The 15,665-nt window shown below is 58.7% G+C and overlaps 2 protein-coding genes across 3 annotated transcripts; one reads left to right on the top strand and one right to left on the bottom strand.

Moving 5' to 3' along the window:
* Positions 1 to 1,562: 1,562 nt before the first annotated feature.
* Positions 1,563 to 7,879, bottom strand: LOC137161366 (uncharacterized). The gene is made up of 4 exons (XM_067560573.1): positions 7,772 to 7,879; positions 3,821 to 4,004; positions 2,922 to 3,060; positions 1,563 to 2,407 (listed from the first exon to the last, which is right to left on the bottom strand). Exons 2-4 carry the CDS (start codon positions 3,996 to 3,998, stop codon positions 2,122 to 2,124), a joined length of 603 nt encoding a protein of 200 aa, XP_067416674.1. The 5' UTR covers positions 3,999 to 4,004; positions 7,772 to 7,879; the 3' UTR covers positions 1,563 to 2,121.
* A 515-nt stretch (positions 7,880 to 8,394) lies between these two features.
* Positions 8,395 to 15,665, top strand: QTRT1 (queuine tRNA-ribosyltransferase catalytic subunit 1). Of its 2 annotated transcripts, none has more exons than XM_067560574.1 (10): positions 8,395 to 8,657; positions 8,989 to 9,057; positions 10,100 to 10,238; positions 11,994 to 12,072; positions 12,769 to 12,884; positions 13,553 to 13,691; positions 14,181 to 14,256; positions 14,644 to 14,753; positions 14,840 to 14,924; positions 15,166 to 15,665. In XM_067560574.1, exons 1-10 carry the CDS (start codon positions 8,421 to 8,423, stop codon positions 15,316 to 15,318), a joined length of 1,203 nt encoding a protein of 400 aa, XP_067416675.1. In that variant the 5' UTR covers positions 8,395 to 8,420; the 3' UTR covers positions 15,319 to 15,665. The 2 variants fall into 2 exon arrangements, with proteins under 2 accessions (XP_067416675.1, XP_067416676.1); XM_067560575.1 differs by lacking the exon at positions 8,395 to 8,657 and adding an exon at positions 8,724 to 8,742.

Below are 15,665 nucleotides of genomic sequence, written 5' to 3' on the forward strand. Positions count from 1 at the left end.
GGACAGCTGCACACCATCAGAAGTGAGCCTGGGAGCTTAAATTCATAACTTCGCTCAAGACTAAAAATCCAGGACCTCAGGACATTGGATTTATGGCTCATTACAGCTCCCTGTAACCCACTAATCATCTCTTCCCCCCCCCCCACACACCTTTTTTGTCTTATGACTGCAAAGGTGTTAGCTGGCTACTTCAGCTAGAATGGTCTCTTACAACGTGTTCTCTTTATGCTGACCAGTCTGTTCCACCTTGCATGTCGCTGGCACACTGAGTACCTTTCCTAGCCCTCTAGAGCAGTTTTTATAAGCTCAAAAGCTGGTCTTTCACCCCCAGAAGTTGGTCCAATAAAAGATCTTGCCCACCCTCTCTCAGGGGCAACCACTAGCAGCCTAAGTCAAACACTCATGAAGAGCTCATGGGGACTTCAGAAAGTTATTAGCAAGAGAAAACAGCAGGGTGAGGAACACTAGCCTGAGCTACATGAGTATATCTGGGGACAAAGATGACACCGTCACTCACCACAGGCAGTTGACAGCAAATTTTCTTCATGAAAAAAAGAGTCCCAGCCAGACTTGATTGAGGACACTGAACTTTGGGCAAGAAACCTCTTTTGAGGGGAGGTGACCCTGCTAGTTTAGTCTCGAGATGGTTATATGTAACCAGGGTGTCCAAAGGAAAGAGCTGGGAGGGAGGCTATTGATTATGAAGTTATCCTTGTTTTCACTGTAAATGTATTTCAGCGCTGCTTAACATCTCAAAGTGGCGAGCCGCTGCTGAATGGGACACACTATTGTCTACTATCCTTGGGGAACAGCAGGGCTGGTCATCCTGGGGGCATCCCCTGGAACAGGGTTGGACGTTACAGGGGACAAGCTCTGAGGACTCAGGGGCTGGGTGCACCTGCTGCTAACCTATCCCTAGACAGAGAGGCCTGCAGAGGCCTGGAAAGCTGTGCTTCAGTTACCAGAGGCTGGTGATTTCAGACCAGATTCACAGACAAGACTTCCATATTGTAGCAGGGGGTGGGCTGGTGCCCCCCACTTCTTTATACCAGCACTGGTACATTGGAATTCTATAGCTTTGCTTACATCCTGACATAAGTTGTATTCACTTAGTCCAGTGCACTCATTTAGTCCCTTCTAGTGGTGTAAATGCCCTCAGCCAGGGAAAAGCTAATTACTATCCTACTGGTAGCCGTAAGGCATCCCCTAATTAATCAGAAGCTGAGAGGGTATTAGGAGCCTACTTCACGCCCACCATTCAGGATTTCATTGGCAGGCAAAGGAGGGAAGAGCTGTTATACAGCATAGGAACAGAATTGGTTTAATGTTTTATTTTCAAAAGCCAGCTTGGTTTGGATTTAAGTATTCCACAGCACGGCAGGAAGCAAACAGAAAGGAAAGGCCACTCTCCCCCCTTCAGAGAAGAAAAGATATTTGTTTAATAAATAAATAAATGAATAAAAGGGGGATGAGTTTACTTTCATCGCAAGGAGGAAGATTACAGTTCAGCCACTGGCCTGGGGCTCAGGATAGCTTGGTTCAATCCCCAGCTCTGCTGCAGGTGCCCTGCACCTCAGTTTCCTCCACCTGTAAAACAGGAAGAATCCTCCACCTCCCATCCTGCACCTCGTCTCTCTAGACTGTGAAGCTCCGGACAGGGACAGTCTCACTTTTTGTGCAGCATCCAGACAGTGGCCCCCCCCCCCCCCCAGTCTCTGTCGCAGTCCATCAGTGTTACCGTAATCCACAGTATTCAGGGCAGAGCCTGCCTGGTTGTCTATCGAGTGCCTGGCACCCACATGCCAGCAGCTGGCTGAATTCAAGTGGTTCCCTGGAACAAAGATGAGCCTGCAGGAATCTTCACAGTGCAGAGTCTTTTATTTAGGATTCCTTTGGTTACACATCCACTGCTGAGGGGAGGAGGGGCTGGGCACTGCCGGGGAGTTTGTGCCTGGTGGACATCTCATCCAGCCTCTGCTGAGTTTGTAGGAGACAGACAGTTGGTTCTCAAGTACAGCTCCCCCTTGGAGACACCAGCTACGCCCAGAGGTCATGAGTATTGTGCAGCCAGGAGCTGGCTCATCTCCCCCTTGCTGCCCCTCTCATGGCCCCCCCCATCATTCATTCCTCACAGGCCCCTTTTCCACCCCCCATCTGTTGCTGCTTGCCATCCGACTCCAGCTGCACCCCGTGCCCATGGCTGTGGCACATGGCTCCACCTGCCTTGGTCGTGCTGCTGGTGACCCTGGCTGGGGAAGCTCTGGGTTGTGCAGCCAGGCTTCCGGAGCCCTGAGGCGAGGACAACGTGGGGGCTCGCACCCCAGGGCTTTGCATCCCCGTCACAAACTGACTGAGCCCCGTGGGGAAGTGGCCAGCACACAACGCTTCTGTGCTCCTTCTGGGACTCCTGGAAGAGACAGAGACATCAGCCTGCCCTCCCCAGTCCCCCTCCTGCAATGAATGCACCACCACCCTCGACTGGACAGTCCCAGAACCACTCTGCTGGGTCATAGACCTTATAGCACCAACAGCTATCGGAGATTCTCCTTGAGCTCGAGCAACAGGGGCTTCTGGAGCAAGGGGCCCTAAGTTCCACTTCCAGCCTCATGCTTGCAGCATGCAGCCTAGTGGCAACCGAGCGATCATGAGTTTGCCTAGGTTGTCAGCTCCTTGGAACAAGGGCTGTGTTTGTACAGCGCCTAGCGCCATGGACCGCTGGTCCATGCTGGGGCTCCCAGGCACTACCATAATACATCTAGTTAATAGGCCATTGCAATGCCAAGTGGCTGGCTGCTCAGCTCAAGGTGGAGCACTGCATGCTGGGAGTTGTAGTTTCCCTGGGCTGTATCTCCCATCAGAGCCAGGCCCCAGTCTCTACTGTATGCCAGTTCTGGTAGGAGCAGCCCACAGCACGTATTTACCTGAAGCCTGGAGGGCTGCGGGGGCTCTTTCCAGCAGAGAAGGGGAAGGCAGGCAGGGAGCGACGCTGGCGCGAGAGGTAGCTTTTGGGCAGATCCTGGGGCAGCTCAACATCCAGGCGCTCCAGGGGCAGAGCCATCTCTGAGCATGCAGAGGACAGGGACGTAGGTCAGCCCAGCGCCACTATGTGAAGGTGCCCTAATGCTAGTGTGCCCGAGCCAGTGCCCACGGGAGTCCTGCCACCGTCTACCAGCCTTTCGGTCTGTCAGAGCCAGACAAGCGTCACCCCTCCATGTGGGTGAAGCAAGAGGTATTGACCCAAGTCAGCGACAGAACCTGGGTGTCCTGGGTTCCAGACCCTCTGCACAAAGTCACAGTGAAAGGAGGCTTGTGCACGGACACCCTGCCCCAGGCACGGGGCCTGGCTGGGGGGGAGAGACAGACAGATAGCGCAGCTGGCAAGGGAAGCGTTTGGAGGGCAAGACGTGCCAAGTTAGGGGCCCTGGAGACACTCCAGGCTGACAGCAACGCTCTGTCAGATGGGAACAGCACCACAGAGCCGGGCTGGATGGAGCATCGTTGTCATCTTCAACCAAGACATCTCAGCTTCTCCTCAGGGGCTGCCTGGGGCTCAGGACCCAGGAGTTCTGTTCCTGGCCCTGCCACTCCCCTGGGGCAACTCACTTCACTTCTGAGCTGCTGGTTCCTGTCCCACCCCTGGCCAGCCTACGCTGGGAGCCTCTCTCTGGAGCCAGATCTTGATGGACACTTGGGGGACTGGGTCCCTCCGAGGCAAAATGCTCATGGAAGGCACAAGGCTGCTCATTCCCACAGGATCCAAATTCCCCTCTAGCTCCACCCCCGCCCCATTCAAGCCCAGTCACCCCCCTCGAGGCCTTACCACTCCGGATCCGGCTCAGCTCAGGCCCCAGCAGCTTCCCGTCGAGGCTCAGCAGGACGTACTTCTCCACCTTCAGCTCCGGGCTCAGCTGCTCCACCGCCCGCCGGTTCTGCCGCTCCAGAGCCTCCGCTCGCGGCGCGGCCAGGTGCTCCGAGCGCAAAGCGCGCACTGTGTTCATCTTTGGCTTGGAGAAAGAGTGGGAGGGTAGGACAGGCCAGCACAAGTCTCCTTAGGTCATATCCTCACCCCCAGGATAACCAGTAGCTGGTGCCCTTCCAATGCCCCAGGGAGATGGTCCAGGAGCTGGCATGAGTGGTGATGACCCCCGTGCCAATGCAGCCTGGAGAGGGCTGCACGTGCTGGGTCTTTTGCTCTTCACCCAGCACAGTCCTCATCAGCAGAAGCCACACAGGCACCACTGGGTCCCAGCTATCCCTGTTTACAGAGATACAAGGCCTGCTACGTACGTCCTACTGTGCCGGCTGGCCTGGGCCAGCACCTGGAACACGGAGCACCATGAGTGGGCTCACAAGCGATTTAAAGGGATGCTACCCTAGTGCTACATGGCACTGTGCCCCCTGCTAGCACTGGCCAGCTCTTGGATCAGACTTCCAGAGCCATGAGAACAGCCAGACTGGGTCAGACCAATGGTCCATCTAGCCCAGTGTCCTGGCTTCTGGTAGCAGCCAATGCCAAGTGCTTCAGAGGCAATGAACAGAACAGGTAATGAAGTGATCCATCCCATCGCCCATTCCCAGCCTCTGCAAACAGCCATCAATGGACCTATCCCCCAGGAACTTCTCTAGTTCTTCTTTGAACCCCATTATGGTCTTGGCCAGAGACTGAGGTTTGATCCCCACTGCCAGCCAGCCCCCCACCCAGGAACACAACATTACATACACATACATAGCACACCTGGCTGGGAACAGAGGGTGGTTACCTGACTGCTGGCTGGGCTGCATCTTGTCTGAAGTGACACAAGGCATGCAGGCCCCAGAGCAACTGGTTTCCAGCCCTACCCAAGTGCCCCAGAAGCAACACAGGGGGTCTGTATGGGGGGGTACCCCCCCCAACATGCAGTCACACTGAGAGGCTCTGACAGCCATCAGGGCCCCTTTGTGCCATGCCTCACCCCAGAAAGCTCAGTCTAAGTAGGAGTATCCCCACTTCAGGGGACTGAGGCCCAGAGGCTACATGACTTGCCAACAGTCACCCAGAGCTGAGAATTGAACCCGAATCACCAGTGTCCCAGTCCCATCTGCCTCCAGCTGGGGCGGTCACCCCCACCCACCTTGTTGTGACAGTGTCACTCCCCAAACTGCTCAGCTCTGCTGGAAGCAGCAGCTCAGGGTTTCTGAAAAGGCTGGGCTGAGATCTCCGTCCCTCTGCATGGCTCAGCAGGACTTCGCTATGCAGGGTTATCAAAGCCTTCACCAGTGCTACGTGCTGACATCCCACACACCCCCCCTCTGCCCAGCAGCCACAGAATTCTAGGTTCTATGATCCTGGCACGATTGTACCTGGTTTATATTTCACGCCAGCTCAGTTCAGTGCAGATGCATGGCAACTTTCCTCTGCACTGTACCTGCCAGACAGTTGGTCCAGCTCGCCCAGAATCCTGCCCTTTGGCACTGCCTGATATTTTTTCCTTTCTGCAGAACAGGTAGCACTGCCTCCTGCCACTACTACACATTCAATGCTGCATAGCTGACTAGGTGCGGAATGGAGCTAGCCAACTGTGCAGCAGGGGAGATGGGAGACCTGTGATGCCCCACAAGGTGGGTGATTTAATCCCACCCTTACCACCATCATCCAGTTTCACTTGCAAATGCACCACTTTTGCAGACGCTGAATTGCTCTGCAGGGGAGAACACGGTGTTCCAAAAGGAGGAGAGATCAATGCTAAAAAAAAATCTCAGATGCACAGAGGTATTAACAGAGCTGTGCAGGCAGAATGACTGAACTGGAGAGGTGACAGGGGAGCCCATGAAAATAAGTAATGGGCCAGCAGCAGCTAATGATTTTTCTCCTTTCCCCCTCTGGCTCTCTGGGTAGAGCTCATTAAATCCCTTGCTAGATTAAATCTATTTCCCAGATTGGGTTTGCACAGGCAGCTGCTGTTTGCTATGGAGACAGCCCTCCATTTGTTTCCATCCAGGAGAGCACACAGGGGAGCTCAGACCAGCAAATGGGCAAGGCTTCCCCGACAGATTATTGCAGCACTCCACACGGAGCCTCAACCCTGCTAGGAACCATTTGTGGAAGGCAAGGGCTCAGCCTTCCTCAAGCCTGAGCGGAAGGGTAAACTCATGCTTAAAATGCTGAGCTGGGACTCTGGGCAATAGGAGTTTGATTCCTGGTTCTGCTATAGAATCCCTGGGTAACTTTGTGCACCTCAGGTCAGCTGCGTGACTCAGTTTCCCCATTTGTGAAGTGGGAGCCTTATTTAGTCAGGCTCTAAAACTCAGTCTTATTAGGTATCTATGTGGCACCTAGCACAAAGGGGCCTTGATCTCACCTAGGGCCCTCTAGAACAGAGGCAGCACATTCTTTTCATAACCTCCCTAGAAACGCACCCCCCCCTAAAGTGCTGCCAGTCGGAACATTTTAGTTCTGCAGCCACGGAGGCAACTTCGTGCTGTTGGGCTATAAAGTCTGTTCATTTCAGGCGTGGCAGGGAGAGGAGCAGTGGGTGAAAGGTGCTGGGTTTATCTCCTTGCAGGCCCACAGCTTCTCTACCAACAGAATACATGCAGCATGACCAAAGCTTGCATGCCAGTACCATACCCAGCCCCCTTCTCAACACAGAAGTTTTCAGAGCAATTTGCTACTCACACCACCCCCATCCAGGCCAGCCCACCCCAAGACACGTTTGCCTTTACTGTTCAGTCCCCTGTATTATTACATTTCTATTGCAGCAGCACCTCAGAGCACCAGCCAGGGACACAGCCACCATTGTGCCAGGTGCTGCACAAACTTATCCAACAGGCCATTACTTTTCAACTAACTAACCAAAAAAAAAAAAAAAAAAAAAAAAAAAAAAAAAAAAGACACTAGGAGCTACCAGAGCAGAGCAGAGCAGCCCCCGTCCATCTAGCCCACTAGCCGGTCTCCAACAGCAGCCAGAATCAATTGCTTTGTTGCAAAGAAAAGAACCCTACAGCTAGCAGATGTGGGGTAACTTGCCTCCTCGGCAGTCCTCTGCTGGTCCCAGGCAGGTCAGCAGGGCTAAGTAATGAGGTTTTAGATCCCTTCCGAAAACCTTTTAAAAAAAATACTGACTAGAAAGACACTAGATAGTTTTGCTTTCTGGAGAGCACTGCCAAACACATCCAATATTTAACACTTCATGACATCCTAGACAACAACCTGTATTTCTTCTTCTCCAGCTTGAATGCGCCACCTTTCCTTTCAGTCAGCCCCTTGCTCTTATGTTACAAGGTGGGGAGAGTAGGAATTGCCAAGCTGATTTTTCAATACCATCCCTTGGTGCATATGCTTTACTGTCTCTCTCTCCCTCCACCCCCATTCTAGGTAGGCACAGATCCCACACACCCTCACTGGAGGGCCAGCATACCGCACAGGGTTAAGGAAGAGCACTAGCCTCCCTGTCAGGGAAGCCCCTATCTCCAAAAGCTCATCAGTCATAATGAACAGGCCCTGCCATCTCCCCCCAGGGAGGATTAAAGGCAAACATCCATTACCCCCCATTGCAAGGGCTGCCCCGTGTTTTGGTTCCCACGTTAGCTGCACTCTGCACAAAACAGGGCCCCTCTTGCATCCCACATGGGAAGTTATTGGCAGCAGCAATAAAATCCAGGCCACCGAGGTTACAGAAAAACACCCCTTCACCCCCCTGCCCGACTCATGGGTCTGCCCCCATCTCCTCAGCACACAGCAGAGCCTGCGCAACTCAGGCACCATTAAAATAAACCAGCCTCCGTTACTTACCCCGGAGCTGTTTGCCCTTCACACCCACCCAGCAGACAGACACGGGCGGTGCCTGTATCTGGCCCTATGTACCAGGAGCCTCCATGCCCTCACTCAGCGACTGATTCCTCCCACCTGGTCCTGGGGCACCTCATTCAACCTGCCCTCATTAGCCTCCCCCACCCCCACCCCCGCCCCCAGCCAAGCCCAGCCGCTGTCCCGCAAGCTTTAGGGAGGCGATCTCTCTCCACCCCCGTATCTGGCTCAGTGGGAGGCCAGGCCAGGCCAGGCCAGAGCAGCCAGCGCTTCGCTGGGGGCCCAGGGGCTCCGGCCCGTGGGGGGAGCGATGTTCTCGGGCACAAGGGGGTGCTTCACTCTGGGCCATGGCATGAGGGGGCCGGAGCGGGGGGCGCTTCGTCGTGGGGGGGCTCTTGGGGCCTAGCGGGGAAGCTGCAGCCTAAACATGACACTGGCTTTACTGCCCCCAGTTCCGTGTTGCCCAGGCAACGAGGGCGAGTCGACATCACATGACCTCCCCCAAGATGGCGGCGCCCGGGACGCAGGCGCACGTGACCCGTTCCGTTGTCCTTGCGGCCCACTACGTGGAGGACCCGCCCTAAGATGGCGGCGCCCTAGGCGGAGGCGTCACGTGACCCGACCCCTGGCCAAGATGGCGGCGCCCAGCAGCACCTGCTGTGGCCCGGAGCTGGCCCTGCGCGTGGTGGCCGAGTGCGGGCTGAGCAAGGCCCGGGCCTGCGAGCTGCAGCTGCCGCACGGCCTCGTGCCCAGCCCGGTCTTCATGCCCGTGGGCACGCAGGGCACCATGAAGGGGGTCACGGCCGGGCAGCTGGACGGGCTGGGCTGCCGCATCTGCCTGGGCAACACCTACCACCTGGGCATGAGGCCGGTGAGTGACCCCCCCTCCTCATCTGGGGGGCTGATCCACACCCCCCCGGGCCTCTGCCCCCACCTACCACCTGGGCATGAGGCCGGTGAGTGACCCCCCCTCCTCATCTGGGGGGCTGATCCACACCCCCCCGGGCCTCTGCCCCCACCTACCACCTGGCCATGAGGTTCCCCTCCATACATAGGAGCAGCCAATAGGGTAGATGTGATCCTGTCACGAGACTGGGCGGTAGGTGAGTCACTGGGGCTCCCTGTGTTCTGATTTCTGTGGTCGAGCCTGCATGGGCATTTCTAACCCTCCTTTTCTTCTCATCCCTCTAACCCCACTTCAGGGTCCTGAGCTCATCAAACAAGCCAACGGCCTTCACGGGTTCATGAACTGGCAGCAAAACCTGCTCACGGTGAGGGTGCTTGCTCGGGCTGGGGCAAGGGGGCATGTTTCAGACCCCTGACCCCCATGGAGGGGTGGCATTAGGGGGAGTGGGTTTTAGCAGCCAGATGCTCCAGCAGCTTCTCAAGGGAGCTTGGAAAAGGCTCTGGGGGGTGAGCTGGGGGCCCCTGTGCGCAGTGTGTCACTTGCTTTCAGGATTGGGGCCCCTGTGGGTGGCATCCCACTGCATTTCACTGTTTCCCCTGTGCTGACTCCTGCTCGTCGGCCAGCTTGCTTTGTCTGGGGCTTTTCTTGACTGTCCTTTTGTTCTGGATTTCTACAGTACCTCCTGCAGCCAAGAGTGTCCTAGGTGCTACTGGAATACACTTAATGCATAACGTACAGCGCCTAGCACAATGGGCACCTAGTGCTACCGTAATACACCTAATAGATTGTACAAATGTGCATTTAGTGCTGGTGGAAGGTCACACGCTGAAGTGGCTTCTGTACAGATTCAGCCTGGGCATCTCCTGGGCAAGCCCCTTCCAAGATACTGCCTGTGGCTAATGTGCCTCCGTGCTGCCCCAGCGGGGCCCCCAACCTCCCCAGCAGCAAGAGGGGAAATGAGGCTCTCTGCAGCCTCTGAGCTGCCGTTTAGCACCAATTGCCTCACTGAGCAACTGGGGAAAGGTGACTAGCAAGGGGCCTCAAGGTGAAGGCTTTGGTCTGGGACTCCGGGGACCTGGGTTTGATTCCTGGCTCCGCCACTGACTCCCTGTGGGACCATGGGCAAATCAGTGACTGTCCATGCCTCAGTTTCCCCATCTGTAAAGAGCATTGCAAGGAAACTCCCTAATGACTGAAGTGCTCAGATACTCCAGTGATCGGGCACAGGGAACAACCGAGGTAGCTGGACCACCGTGAACCTGGGGTGGCACCTAAAGTGTCTGTGTCCCACTCCCTCGAGCTGTCCAGCCTCTCTCCTCCCTTGACCCATGGCCGGCAGCTCCAGCATAAAGCTCAGTCCCCTTCCAACCCTGGTGTTCTCTAGCTCTCGATGGGCTTCTTTGCAGGACAGCGGCGGGTTCCAGATGGTCTCCCTGGTGGAGCTGTCCGAGGTGACGGAGGAAGGCGTCCGCTTCCGGTCTCCGTACAATGGAGAAGAGATCCTGCTGACACCGGAGAAATCCATCGAAATCCAGAATGCCCTGGGTAACTCGTGCTGCTTGGGAACTGCTGGCTGGGGTGGCAGCTAGTGTTGGCGGGGTCCCTCATGGCTGCTGATGACTGTACGGAACTGGCTCACTCTTTAAAAAGGCCTCCCCAGGGTGCAAACCAACCTAGAAAAGGGATTTCGGGTCTGAGTTGGTGACTCGGGGGCGCTCATCTCGCAGTGTTTATCCCAGTGCCGTGCAGGGAGGGTTGCTGTGCTAAGGGGGGTAAGTGAGATCCTCTCCTGTGGTTATCGAAGCTTCCCATGGAGTTAGGGCCACACGCCCCCTCTCGGTTACATTCTGCCTCCCTAATCCCCCTAGCAGTTGCCTGTGGAAATCCAGCTCCTGGCAGGACCGAGCCATGGCATGTTGCTTCCGTGGGTCGCGCGTTGCCTTGCGTACCACCACGTCGGTGCGGGGAGAGGCTGGAGAACGGGGCCACTCTGGTACCTTCCAGTGCTGGGCTGCTCGGTCCAGTCCAGCCAGCGGATTCGAAAGTCGCTGCCGTTCGCTGGCTGCTCCGCGGAATGAGTCTGGTGGGTCTCAGACCATGTCAAGTGCCAGCCGCCCCTAGAGGGTAATGAAATAGCCCTCCGTTCAGCAGGCCATTGTGACAACACATCATTCTCCGACCCCTCCGCAGCGGGCAGGGTGAGGGGATAAATAACCAGTGTTGGCCTTGAGGGCTTGGCTCCTGTTAGAGGAAGCAAAAGGACAGCAGTGAGAAAAATAAACACTCCAGGAAAGAGGAGAGGCAATGACCTGCTAATTCCTCTAATGGGCACCCTGCTGGGCAAATCAGTGTGTGGCCAGAGCTGCTGATCTGGTGACTCAGAGCAGTGCCTGCAGCAAGAAGAAGCTGGGGAAAGATCTCTGCTAACCAGAGTCAGGTGCCTTGAGACTCTCCTGGGTTTCAGGGCTTGTCTCGGAGAAGCCCGGTCCTTGGGGGCCCGTTCTCTCCGTCCTTGGCTTGCCTCCGTGGTTTGCCTGGGTGGTCGGAGCCCCTGGGAAGTGTCATGCAGCATGAGCACTTAGTTCCAGGGGCTGCCAATGAACTGGGGCTGGGAGAGCTGCGGGTGGGAGATCAGCTGAGAGGCTGCCTGGTGCCCTCTGGAGGGGAGCCCCCTGTGGAATTGCTGATGAGGGGAGAAGGAAACGGCCCTGGGAACCTGGGGGGGGAGAAGCTTGTGTAACCCGGGAAAGGGTTTAGGCCCCTCTCCTGCCACAGGGCGTGGGAGGGTTAAGTGCTTCGAAGATGTAAAGTGCTGTGGATGTTTTTCCTTGGTTAAAGGAGAGTGGGGACTAGTGGTTAGAGCAGGGGGCAGGACAGGAGTCAGGGCTCCTGGGCCATCGCTCGGGGGACAAATCCCACTGTGTAGGCCCCCTGCCCATCTCCCGCCACCGCCCTGGTGTGCAGCTGGGACCCCGGCGGCAGCTGCCTGCCTCCCGCCCGGTCCGGCATGAGGATCCCCCAAAGCGCAGGGCCCGGGGCGGTTGCCCCGATTCGTCATACCGTAGGGATGGCTCTGCCTGGGTTCTATCCCTGATCTGGAGGGAGAGAGGGGTCTAATGGTTAGAGTGGAGGGTGGGGAACCCGGACTTTTGGGTCCTGTTCCCAGCTTGGCGGGGGGGGAGGGGTGATGTCCAGGGCAGAGAATCAGAGCCAGGCCCCTAGAGACTGACCCTCCCCAGCTCTCAGGGTCACTGCCGCAAGCTCCGGACTCCAGCTGCCTCCGCCTGCTTCCCCTCCTAGGCTCAGACATCATGATGCAGCTGGATGACGTGGTGAGCAGCACCCTCACGGGGCCCCGGGTGGAGGAAGCCATGTACAGGTTTGTCGAGTCTCTGTCGCGGCCCCCACCCCTGCGCCTGGCCGATGCCGGCCAGCAGAGTCTTTCCCCAGCTGCGGTGTCTGGCCGATGGGCGGACGCACCGGTTTGGCTCCTCCACTCCTGCTTTGTCCCTCTCCCCAGGACCCTGTCGGGGTGTGCGGCTGCAGGCGGGTTGAGGGCATGCCGTTCCCGTCTCACCGGGTTCACCTCGCCTGGCGTGGAGTCTGATTTTTGTCACCGTCCTGCCCTGCCCATGCCGTCCTCCTGGGTGGAGGGGTGTTCTCCAGCTGGGGGGACGGGCAGGCGAGGTGGGACGCTAATAGGCAGACAGTCTGGCCCAGCGAGCAGGCATCAGGACACCTGGGTTCTGCACCTGACTCTCTGTGCCTTGTTTTCCCCCCTCTCTGGCATGGGGGGAATGATAATCCCTGGTGCCCTGCTGAGCGAGCTCTTCATCTGTCCATCTTCCGAAGGAGGGCCCTGTCACTATCCCCCTTTTACTGATGGGGAAACTGAGGCATGGAGAGGCGAAGTGGCTTGCGCGAGGTCACCTGGCAGGTTGGGGGCAGAGCTGGGAACAGAACCCTGGCTTCACGAGTCCCCATCCGGCGCTCTGTCCACGGGACTGCGCTGCCTCCCGCTCTCAGTGTAAACGCAGGGGGGCGGCAGGGACTGAGCAGGTTGGGTACGTTGCAGGTCAATTCGCTGGCTAGATCGCTGCATCGCTGCCAACAGCAAACCCGACCGGCAGAACCTCTTCGCCATCATCCAGGGCGGGCTGGACCCCGCCCTCCGCACCAAATGTCTGGAAGGTAACGGAGCCCCAGCCTCGCTGTCCTTACCCAGGGGCTCCCCTCCCTCCTTCCCAGCTGGTCTTTGGGGGTGGACGGGCTGGTGGCTAAGGCGCTGGGCTGGACGTGGGAGGTCTAGGTTCAATCCCCAGCTCCGCCACTGAGTGGCTGGGGGACCAGGGGCAAGTCCCTGCATCTCTCCGGGCGCTGGTTCCCGTCTGGATGATGGTCATTCTTCCCATGTCTGGGCAGACTGGGACCGGCTGGCCCGGGTTGGGCGTCTAGCTGCTCCCCGAGAGAGCTAACGAAGAGCTACCTCGAGCTGTCTCCTCGCTGCTGCGTGGCTGAGTGTGCTCCCCTCTCTGCAGCTGGCCGGCGGCGGGGTCTGGGCTGGTCTCACCAGCCCTGCTTGGGTGTGGGAGCTCCGCACGGGACGCCTGCGGTGGGAAGCCCCCAGCTGGCCTTGGGGTGCTGTGTTTAACGGAGCAGCGGGTGAGACTAAACGCAGCCGGGTGCCCGGAGGGGGCTGAACCCCCGTGGCCGGGGCATGCCCTGGGGACAGAGGCAGGTGGTGAAGCGTCGTCTCAGCCTGCGGAGACCGTCTGCGGGGTGCATGCGGGGGGCAGCGATCCTGCCCTGCACCCCCCGCCATAGGGCCGGGGCCTTCCCTGCTCTGTTTCCGCCCCCAGAGATGACCCAGCGGGACGTGCCCGGCTTCGCCATCGGGGGGCTGAGTGGCGGCGAGGCGAAGGATCACTTCTGGAAGATGGTGACCCTCAGCACTGACCGTCTCCCGCGGGGGAAGCCCCGCTACCTCATGGGGGTGGGGTAGGTGTCGGCCCAGGGCAGCGTTCGCTCCCCCTTCCTCTCGGCTGGGATTGGCAGCCCAGGGGACCGCTTCCCACTGCATGGGTGCCCCTCTCGGCACGGCTCCCGCTGCTAATGAACTTCGGCCCAGCCTGCGGGACGGGGGGAGAGGGGGTTCAGGCACTTGGGATAAGGGGTGCCTCTCACTGGGAACCAAGGGGTTCTGGCGCTTGAGGCCTAGCGGACAAGTTTGAAGCCTAAACTTGGCTGCCTTGTTACCCCGCCCTCCCGTGGGTAATGGGGGGGAACCCGTGAGCGTCCATCAAGGCCGCTGGCCCCTCCGGCCCAAGCACTGGCAGGGCAGGCTCTCCAATCCCACCCCACCATCCCGCAGCCATGTGCCTCGCCCTGCCCCCCACGGGTGTTGGGGGGGGCCCTTGGTCGCCTCACCCCTTCTGCAGAGCGTCCGGGATCTCGGGCTCGGTTTGCAGAGCTGCCGTCTCCCTCCAGCTATGCCACGGACCTGGTGGTCTGCGTCGCCCTGGGCTGCGACATGTTCGACTGCGTCTTCCCCACCAGGACGGCGGTGAGTGGCTGCACCGGGTGTGGGGTTGGGGGGGGTCAGGCTGCCCGTCTCCACCCTGGACGCCCCCCAACTGGGGCAGCCCTGTGACTTGTGGGGGGCACGTATCTGACAGCTGCTCCCGGGGATTGAACCGGGGACGTCCCGAGTGAAAGGCACCAGCTGCTCCCCCGTGAGCTAAGCTGGGGGCTCCCTAGCGGGCGCTGGAACAAACTTGGCTCCCCTGTGCGTCGGGTGCCAGCTGGCTGCTCTGCCGTTCGCTGGGATGCCCCAGGGATTCTGTGCCCCATCCCCTCCCACAGCGACTGGCAGACAGATGGGGCCCACCCCCCACCACGGTCCCTTGTGGGGCCCCCAGACCAGTGACCAACCAGATCCTTCCTCTCCCAGCGCTTTGGCTCGGCTCTGGTGCCCTGGGGCTCCCTGCAGGTGAAGAACAAGCAGTTCGCCAAGGACTTCCGTCCCCTCGACGAGAACTGCCACTGCCCTACCTGCCGCAGGTGCGTGCCCGGGGGACGGACGGGATAGGCGGGGGTCGTTCCCCCTCCCCTCACCGCCTTCTTCACCAGGGCATTTCCTCCTCCAGGTATAGCCGGGCCTTTCTGAACGCCCTGTTCCGCAGCGAGACGGCCGCCAGGCACCACCTCACTGTGCACAACATCGCCTACCAGGTCAGTGCCCGAGACGCCGGCCGGACAGCTGCCCTCTGTGCCGGGGGGAGTGTAACCACCTCCCCCGGGTGCTGGGCGTTCCCGGCCGTGCTGTGGGCTTTGGGCAAAGGGGGGCTGTTACGCTGGAGCCAGGCGTGTTCTGGGCGTGGGTCTGTCCCTGGTTGGTGGGGGAGGGGAGGGGAGGGGAGGGGGACGTCTCTGAGCTGTTCGGGGTGTAAACTGCCCCCTCTCCTCCCTCCAGCTGAATCTGATGCGGTCGATCCGGGAGAGCATCGTGGAGCAGCGGTTCCCGCAGTTCGTCCGGGACTTCATGAGCACCATGTATGGTAGCCGGGAGCGGTATCCGCCGTGGGCCGTGGAGGCCCTGGCCTCGGTCAATATCACCCTGGAGTGACTGGGGGGGGGGGGGTTTACACACGCACACTCCAGAATGGGACCTGGGGGTCGGCGAGGGCCCAGCACAGAGCTGCCCTGCGCGAAGGATTCTGGGTAACCTGGGAGCCCTCGGCCAGGAGCAGGGCATTGGCTGAGGCAGGCACAGTGCCAGCGCCTGGCGCGTGGGGTCTGAAGGGTTAAATCCCGCAGCCTCTCCAAGCTCATGACAGGGGCCTCGGAAGGATTTTAAGCTGCAGGTTTTTTTACCGTTTCCCCTTCCCCTTTTGGGCGCGTTTTGTAATCGCCGGTTGGGTTTTAATGGGGCCCGGCAGGGCCAACCTGCTCTTAATAAAGCCGGTGAAGCTG

Source organism: Emydura macquarii, unplaced genomic scaffold (assembly GCF_026122565.2).
Source record: "Emydura macquarii macquarii isolate MOO-44397 ecotype Brisbane River unplaced genomic scaffold, CSIRO-AGI_Emac_v2 contig_2292, whole genome shotgun sequence".
NCBI classification, from domain to species: domain Eukaryota; kingdom Metazoa; phylum Chordata; order Testudines; family Chelidae; genus Emydura; species Emydura macquarii.

What these genes read in the sequence shown, in the direction of transcription:
- LOC137161366 (XM_067560573.1), bottom strand. Translation starts at nt 3,998, where the DNA reads ATGAACACAGTGCGCGCTTTGCGCTCGGAGCACCTGGCCGCGCCGCGA. An exon ending in GCTGAGCCGGATCCGGAGTG is followed by an intron (nt 3,061 to 3,820) that starts GTAAGGCCTCGA and finishes CTGCATGCTCAG; the next exon opens with AGATGGCTCTGCCCCTGGAG. An exon ending in CGCAGCCCTCCAGGCTTCAG is followed by an intron (nt 2,408 to 2,921) that starts GTAAATACGTGC and finishes TGTCTCTTCCAG; the next exon opens with GAGTCCCAGAAGGAGCACAG.
- QTRT1 (XM_067560574.1), top strand. Translation starts at nt 8,421, where the DNA reads ATGGCGGCGCCCAGCAGCACCTGCTGTGGCCCGGAGCTGGCCCTGCGC. An exon ending in ACCACCTGGGCATGAGGCCG is followed by an intron (nt 8,658 to 8,988) that starts GTGAGTGACCCC and finishes ACCCCACTTCAG; the next exon opens with GGTCCTGAGCTCATCAAACA. An exon ending in CCGCACCAAATGTCTGGAAG is followed by an intron (nt 12,885 to 13,552) that starts GTAACGGAGCCC and finishes TTCCGCCCCCAG; the next exon opens with AGATGACCCAGCGGGACGTG.